Source organism: Seriola lalandi, unplaced genomic scaffold (genome assembly GCF_002814215.2).
Source record: "Seriola lalandi dorsalis isolate HSWRI2012SDOR001 ecotype SW California unplaced genomic scaffold, Sedor1 jcf7180002054305, whole genome shotgun sequence".
NCBI classification, from domain to species: domain Eukaryota; kingdom Metazoa; phylum Chordata; class Actinopteri; order Carangiformes; family Carangidae; genus Seriola; species Seriola lalandi.
The window spans coordinates 67,811-76,259 of record NW_019524858.1 but is presented as its reverse complement, the minus strand read 5'-3'; the positions used below and the strand labels follow the sequence as shown (position 1 = coordinate 76,259).

Below are 8,449 nucleotides of genomic sequence, written 5' to 3'. Positions count from 1 at the left end.
AACTGATTAATCTAATTAATCTAATTAAACTGATTGAATTGATTAAACTAATCAATGTAATTAAATTGATTAAACTAATTGAACCGATGACATCATGTCTCTCCGTCTGACCTTTCGGTGGCTGCAGCAGCCTGGATCCCTGGAACAGGTGTCTCTTCTGAACAGGTAAAATCACCGTCTCCTTTAACTCTGTGATCACCTCGTCCAGACCTGCGATGTCTCTCCAGGTGATCTGCAATCACACAGTTATTAATTATATTGCAGGTCAATTATTAATTTTAGCACATTTAACAACTATAGTGATCATTTAAAGACCCACAAACTGAAAACAGCTATTTTCATTATTGATTAACCTGCTGATTATCTTCTGGATTCATTGTTCGGTCCATAAACTGTTACAATGTTTAAATATTCAGGTTTCTGCAACAGAAGGAAAATAAAAGCAGGAAATCCTCACGACAAAGAAATGACAAACCACTATACGCTTACTGGTCAGATAATCAATAGATTAGCTAATTGTTTCTAACATCTAACGTCTTCATCCACAGGGCTCTGTTTTAGGTCCTCCACTGTTTCCTACACACCTGCTTCCTCTTCTGGAAATGATTTGCAAATACAGCTGAAACAATTAACAATAAACTGATAACCAATTAATTAATTGGTGCCTATTTTGATAATCAATTTATCATTGGAGCCGTTAAAGGGACTTGTTCCTGCTCCTCCAGTTTTATAAAACTATAAACTGAATATTTTGGAGTTTTGACTTAGACGAAACAAGTCGTTAGAAGACGTCACCTTATTTTTATGAACCAAACAACTAATCGATCAAGAAAATCATCAGTATATTAATCGATGATGGAAATAACATTTAATTGCAGCCCTAGTTTAAGATATAATATAGATCTAAAATAATTTAATATACAAACACTTCACAGCTCTGAGCATCAGGCTGTCATTACAAACACTCTTTAGCTTTTAGCCTCAATTATATATTCAACAAAAATAACTTTATCAACACATTTTACAAAGAGGAAAAGAAGAGCACGGCCTCTCGTATGTGAATCACTGTGATATAAATAAAGTTACCTGCATGCTGAGCGGGTCGACCAGGTGAGCTGCGATGCTCATCTCATACTCTGACAGCTTCACATTTTTTACTCCGATCTGACGCATCAACTTCTCGGCCTGAAGGAGGGAAAATCAACGAAAAACAAAGGTCCATTTAGTAGCTGTTCCAGAGCTTTCAAACATATCACTTGATCTTCATTTTTTGAAGCAACTGAGCAAACTTCATCTGCTGAGGAAGAATCTACGAAACAACTGAAGGTTCCTGGAACTTTTTTGGTCAAAATGGCCGCTCTGACAGCGTTGGTTCTCAGACCAGCAGACCAGGACCGAGGTCTGAGAGGTCTGGGTGGACTCTTTACATCCACACAGAATGTAGTTCAAGATCTTTCTCATGGTCAAAGAATGACAGGTAACAATTAAGGATGCCCCAATTGATCGGCCAGTTTTCATTAAAAGTCTCCTTTTTGAAATCGAGCCAGTTTCTTCATGAAGGCTCCTCTGCGTTAATCATGTTAAGATAACATTTATGATTGTTTTTACAGGCTTTTTTTCTGATACAGGGATACTAACCTAAAAACCTGTAACTTAATCATGAGGAAGTTTCAGAGCCACGGAGACACAGAGCGTAGCTGTAACCATAGTAACTCACTCAAACACCTGTCTGCATGCACATGGCCCGAGAGGAGCATTATGGGAATAAATGACAGTAAAAGATTTATAGATATTTCTGTCTGAACAACGGTCTGTCTGTGTCTGTCTCTCTCTGTCTGCCGGTCTCTCTCTCACACTCTCTCTCTGTGTCTGCCTCTCTGTCTATATGTCTGTCTGTCTCTCTCCGTCTGCCGGTCTCTCTCTCACACTCTCTCTCTGTGTCTGTCTCTCTCTCAGTCTGTCCGTCTGCCTCTCTGTCTGTCAGCGTCTTATCACGCAGCGACCTTAAACTTACTTCATTTTGCCCCCACCAACCCCCAACCCCACCCCGTCTCACCTGTTTCTGGGCCTCCACCTTCTGCTTCCTGGTGGGGTCGATGGCATCAACCATCCACTTAATGGTGAAGTAGGTGACGGCTCCGAAGATGGTGAGGCGGAAGAGGAGGCCGATGACCTCGTTCCTGCCCAGAGGACGGGCGATGTTTTCAGCTGGGACCTCCCTCAACACCATGGTCAGAGTCAGAGAGGACAGGAAATACACACAGGGCTGCAGACAGCCACACACACAACACAAACAACAACAGGTTCCTATAAGGTCACTTTATTATAACTGAGACACAGTCAGTAAATAACCCAGCTCATTGTTTAAGTTGGACTGAAGAAACTCTGTAGATGAACTTAACTCTTGCATTTATAAAGTAGTTTTTGAGAAAGTCTTCTATGAAAAAATAATATCAGATGAGGTAAATATAAATAATTCCAATAATTGTTAGTTACTATGCTACAAAACAGACCCACAGCTCATCACCATGTTTTTAGTTTTCAGTTGATGTGGAGGAATAGAGTGAAATACTATAATATACACTATAAAATAAGAACTACTTATTGTAATAATAGCTTTTGGTGCTTTGGATTGCCACAAATCTTCTGTTAAATCATTCCTGATATTCATTCATGACCTGACAACGGGTTATTTTCAACAAGAAGCAAGGAAATGGAAAATTATCAGATTTTAAATGGAGTTCAGTGAAACCTTCTGATAAGAGGCCACGGACTGTCAGTGATTACGTCTGGACTCAAACGGGATCGTTAGCAGCTTCTGGAGTAGTTTCTTATCTTCAGTCATGCTCTGACAGCTCTGAGGTGAGGAAATTATAAATTGTCTGATTTTTAAATGGAGTCTGGCGAAACGTTCCTGATCAGTATTTGATCACCTACACTTACAGATGTTGGACTGTCACTAACAGGACAAACCAAACTCTTCATTTTTAATATAGACGAATTAAAAAGCAGCTTCTGGTGGGTCGTTTCTGACTGTGGTGGATTGTTCTGACAGCTTTGTTTTTCTGCCTGGAGGCGATGAAATGATAAATTGTTACGTTTAGACGGAGTCTGGCGAGACGCTCATTTCAGGGACAAATTTCGACGCACACCGGGACTGTCGCTCATACGAGTAACGGAATTACTCTCTATCTTTCACTGTGGACTCCTGGACCCTGTCCTAGATCCTGTCCTGGACCTCCTACAGGTCTTGGACCACAGTTAGGTACCCTCCGGTATCCGCATTACAAAACCGAAAGCACTCCGAAAGCACTGTGCGGACTAGCGGCTAAGTTTAGCATTAGCTTGACCTTCTGGGCTCTCCGGCCGCAGCAGAGCGGTTCTTCACCGGTAACACTGACAGATATGACCGGCGGTGACTGACCGCGGGGATCCGACTGCTCCGTTAAAACGTGACGAAAACAACAGAAACTCCTCGTTTATCCGGTAAAACGTAACAAACTCTCACCTCCTCCGGTCACGTCAGTCAGCGGCACTTCCCCGGTCTGCTCCTCGGTGGTGTGGGTTGTGTTCTTCTACCGAGTGTGGACTCACTGCCGCCACCTGCAGGGCTGGAGGCCAGAGCAGTGACGTTTCCTGTGACGTTTCCTGTGACGTTTCCTGTGACGCCGAAGCTCCGAAGTGAGTGTAAAAAAAGGTTTAAAAATGTCAACCTGTGTTAACTAAAGTTGTCAAATGTAGTGTCAAAAGTAGATTTGAATGGAAATACTCAAGTTAAGTACAAGAACTTCAATTATAGAAGCTAATAGCAAAAAGGTAAAAGTCTAACTAAACCACCACAGACACAAAGACTATTAACATGAAATAATTAACTCTATATTGACTTTACAACAACTAATCCTCCACTGTCTCACTGTTCATGACTGAGCTCCAGTGTTTGTAACATTAGATCATGTGACCTTTTATATTGGTAATGAAATGACAAGCTAATACTGGAAGGGTGAGCTAGCTAACATTAGTTAACTAAACTGTAACTGAAGGGTAAAGTTAGAAACTAGCTAACATGAGATAGCATGGAGCCACTAATGGGAGTGAAGCAAGCAGAGATGAGCAGCACGTTAGCAGCTTCTGGAGTAGTTTCTTATCTTCAGTCATGCTCTGACAGCTCTGAGGTGAGGAAATTATAAATTGTCTGATTTTTAAATGGAGTCTGGCAAAACGTTCCTGATCAGTATTTTATTTTATATAGTTGGCCCCGGTTCGAGTCCCGCATCGGACGGCCTTTGCTGCATGTCATTAAAAAAGTATCACGGAAATAATGGAATAATTTCATTGATTAATACCTCATCGTATAATAAAAATAGGCATTGATAAATGTGTTCACAAATTAACAGCAACAAGTTAAGCAGCAGTAATTCTGCAGAACACTTCATATATTGTTCTTTATTCTGCCCAAAGCCTCCATCAGCTTCTCTGTGGAACCCTTCACCTCCTGCTGTGGACCATTTCTTTCTGCCAGGAAATATATAAAAACATATAGATATAAATAAATAAAACCATTGTGACATTGTTAATATCAGAATCCTGTAAATATATTTTATAATATTGGAATTATACATATATTGTACCAGTACCCTGGTTGTAAATAAAGTATTAAAAAAAGTCAGAAATGTGAATGCATCGTTTCCACATCAATCCTGCAGGTGGCGCTGTAATAGTGAAAAACTCTGAATTTAAGGTTACATTTATAGTTTCACACACGTTGTCTTCACCGTCATCATAATAATAATAATCATCATCATCACGTCTCATATTCAGGGTTTTCAGTAACAGAATTCTAACTGTTTATAAGTCTCTGTTTGACTCCAGCAGATAAAAATATGGAAAACATAAAAATGCTTGAATCAAAATATATTCAAACACTGGTCCCTGAGCCCGCAGGGCTGATTATGTAATGTCAGTGGTACTCTGCTGGTTGCCAGGTTGTACATTATTCTCGCTCATGTTATTTTGGGGTTTTTGTGATGGAGGTTTTGAATGGGAGGATAATGACATCAGAACCTGGCAACCCAGTGTGCTGACAGGATGCGTTTGGCTCAGGAAGTCTAGTTAGCTGCTATGGCTGCTAACAACTAGCATCGTCAAGTTAGACACATTAATGCAATAACAGAAAGTGAAGGGTTTTACAAGATAAAAGCACAGTTCATGATCTACACCGATTAAAAACTATCTATCATTTATTTATTTTTTATTGTTCTGTTACACTGAATGGTGGTATTTACATTATCCAGGATTTCAAAATTACTGATGCAAAATAAATTAAATACATTGACAAATTAAAATAAGAATGAAAGATAAAATAACTAAAATAAAGTTAGTAAATACATTTTAAAATCATGGATTAAAATAAAACTAAACCGAATAATTAATATTGTAATAAAATAAAATAATATAAATAAATAAATAATAAATAAAACTAATAAATACTAATAATAATTTAAAAAAATATTCAAATTTTCAATGTTTAACTGCATATTTTGTTTAATCGGTTAAATGTTCAGTTTTTTCCAACTCAAATATACCAACATAAGAAATATCTCTCTGCTGTTCTTCTTTTGGTGAAGTAGTGAAAATGTAAATATATAAAAAAAAAAGTACATATATATTCTGAATATAATACATCTAAAAATACTGGAACTGGCCTATATCATTTCTACCATGGGTCATTAATTATATTATATGAATATATTTACAGTTTTTTTAAACGCTGAATCCTTTCCTTGTTTTTGTAATATGTAATTATTGTATTCTTATTTTCCTTTTAAACTCTTATTATAATTATCAATCTTTTTAGCCAATAATAAAAGTTAGTCATGATGTTAATGATATGTCATAATACGACTCATTTTAACTCATAATATTGACTTGACATGATGAGTCAGCATTTGAAATTTTGTCCTATGTTTTTATCTCGTCTTTATTTTCTCTGTTATTGTCTGAACTGGGCTTCCAGGGCCTCGGGAATAATCCTGTGAATGTTAAGACTCTTACTTTGAAGGCAGAGAGCGGATGTGTCCTGACTCTTCTGTGACTCGGGGAGTCGGTCCCGTCTCTTCCTCCGGTCAGAGACCGCTCGGAGAGATTTGCTCTCCGCCTGTCTGCGTCCAATCACGGCGTCTCTGTTGCTCACCGAGACCGGGAACAGTGCGACTGGATTCATCCAACGTCCTGAGGACTGGATCTCCACCGAACATCGAGCCGCGGATGGTTTTGTCTCCGGGCGGGGGACCTGGAAACCAGGGCCCACAGAGGGAGCAGGGAGGAGGCCCCGACGCCCCCTTGTACTGACCCAGAAAACAGCACCGACGGCCGGGCTGCCTCTCTACTAGCAGGCCGGCTAGCTTCTGGCTGCACCGGAGCTTGCAGGTTGGCACCCGAGGAGGCCGGATAACGGAATCGTTTCTAACCGTTAGGACCTTTTTTTTGCTCTCATTATTCATCGGGGAGGATTTTTTGCGCTGAAGTTTTGAATTCTGGAGATCGGGAGCTGGTGGCTAGCTAGCTCCGGGCTAGCTGTCCCAGTTGGCTTCTCTCCCCGGTAACCAGACAGCGGAGGCTCCGGAGCGAGGACTCAGGAGCACAGGCGGTGTCTGCGTACTTTCTCCAAATTTTACGTACCTCACGGTGACACTGATCATGGCTGCCTTAATCAAGGAAATCGTGAGCAGGAATAAAAGGCGATACCAGGAGGACGGCTTCGACCTGGACCTGACCTGTATCCTTTTACTATCAGTTAACGGGCTGGGTTAGCATCGTCCGCTAGCTGTTGTGCAGAACTCCGCTCAAAAAATGGTAATTCTATGATTCTGTGCATGTCGGCTAACAGGCTGCACACATGTAACACCACATCATGGCAGATAGAGACACTCTTCATATCGGCGTTAACGGAAGTGTCACATAGTCAAAGCAACGTTAGATAAACGTGAAAGATTATGAATAGCTTGGTGCTCATGAAACGACTCTGAACCGTAAACGGCAGCGATACGTGTTAACAAATCCTACAAAACACCTTAGATGTCATAAGAGTGCTCTTAATGGGGTGATGTTTGCTAGCAGTTAGGGCTCAGTTCAATGTGCACGTATATGGGCATGTTTGCGATTTTCACTTAAATTGGTTGTTTTTTCAACGGAGTTCGTGGGGCGGTTCACGGCTACAGGAGGACGGGGCTGAATCGGGCTCGGTAACGTTATGAGGCGTTTGTGTGCAGTCTTTGTGAGAGGACACATGTGACCCAGCTGTTATAGGTTCAGATCTCAACGGGATGCCCGTTACAGCTTCCCACGGTGCACTACATGAGGACATTAATTCGCTTGTGCATTGTTTTATGTGGTTTAATGTGAGCGGTTGCTAACAGGCTAAGCTAATGGTGGTGTCAGTGTCGTTGCATCAGCAGCAATCCGGGCAGGGGAGCAGCTAACAGACATACCTGAGAAACCCACACCTGCACACACTGAATATAAACACAACTGCAGCCACACGTGTAATTAATTTGAATTTAATGAGCCAATCAAACAGCGACGTCCAGTTTATGTCAAAGACATATTAACAGTTTCGGTTTATTTGATCTCCACAAGAATGAATACCACTGAACTCAGTTTTTAAAGCTGCAGTTTGTGTCAGCGTCTGATTTTTCTACAAATAAAAACCTGCTGGTGTTTGTAAAAACCCAGAAGGTGCTGTAACATCACTTCCTGCAGGTCTGAAGACTTTTCCAGAAAAAAAATATTCAGCCTGCTGCAACATGAAAAACATTTTAACATGTTTCTCAAGTTGACCCATACGCAAATGTGTTATATGTAGATGTACTGATTTTTAATTTATTATATATATACATAGCTCATATGTGAAGATTATACGTAAAATCTTTTAGAGATTGGCACAATTTAATGTCTAGCCTATACAAATATGTGTGTTTATGTATGTATGATTACATTGTAGACATATGTTGCATACATATATCCATCCCAAAGCCTGTCAGTATATGTTGATATTAGTTTATGTACAGTGGGGGAATTAATAAGAAAAAGGTGTGTACTGTTTTAATAAACTTGCATATATATATTAAATATATATTGTTAACATAGCTATGCTCTCGACGTGTTATACCATACAAAATTCATTGTAGATATTTTTGATATATGGACATATACAAATTTTACTATGGGTATTTCATATATGTTATGAACTTATATCATCATACATCCAGAAGATGTACAGTATATGTGTGATAGTAATCTGTCCCATTATAGTTAACATATATGGCAACATCCTTGATATAGGGACATACTGTATATGTCTTATACTACAGTTCTGTATGGGGAGACTCTGTCCAGGGAGCTGAAACTGAGTCTTTGCTCTTTTTGTAAAAAACAAACAAAATTTAAACAA

General features: G+C 39.8%; 2 protein-coding genes across 2 annotated transcripts in view; one reads left to right on the top strand and one right to left on the bottom strand.

The window, feature by feature from the left end:
- Positions 1-3,668, bottom strand: part of atad1b (ATPase family AAA domain containing 1b) — an 8,119-nt gene extending 4,451 nt beyond the window's left edge. Inside the window, exons 1-4 of the mRNA XM_087174027.1 lie at positions 3,509-3,668; positions 2,057-2,266; positions 1,087-1,185; positions 85-232 (exon numbers count right to left, since the gene is read on the bottom strand). Of these exons, the coding sequence (XP_087030153.1) occupies positions 85-232; positions 1,087-1,185; positions 2,057-2,230 (421 nt within the window). The 5' untranslated portion in view covers positions 2,231-2,266; positions 3,509-3,668. The remainder of the gene's footprint in view (positions 1-84; positions 233-1,086; positions 1,186-2,056; positions 2,267-3,508) is intronic.
- A 2,438-nt stretch (positions 3,669-6,106) lies between these two features.
- The window catches only part of ptenb (phosphatase and tensin homolog B), a 15,260-nt gene continuing 12,917 nt past the window's right edge, over positions 6,107-8,449 (top strand). Inside the window, exon 1 of the mRNA XM_023406358.2 lies at positions 6,107-6,775. Coding sequence (XP_023262126.1) covers positions 6,697-6,775 — 79 coding nt within the window. The 5' untranslated portion in view covers positions 6,107-6,696. The remainder of the gene's footprint in view (positions 6,776-8,449) is intronic.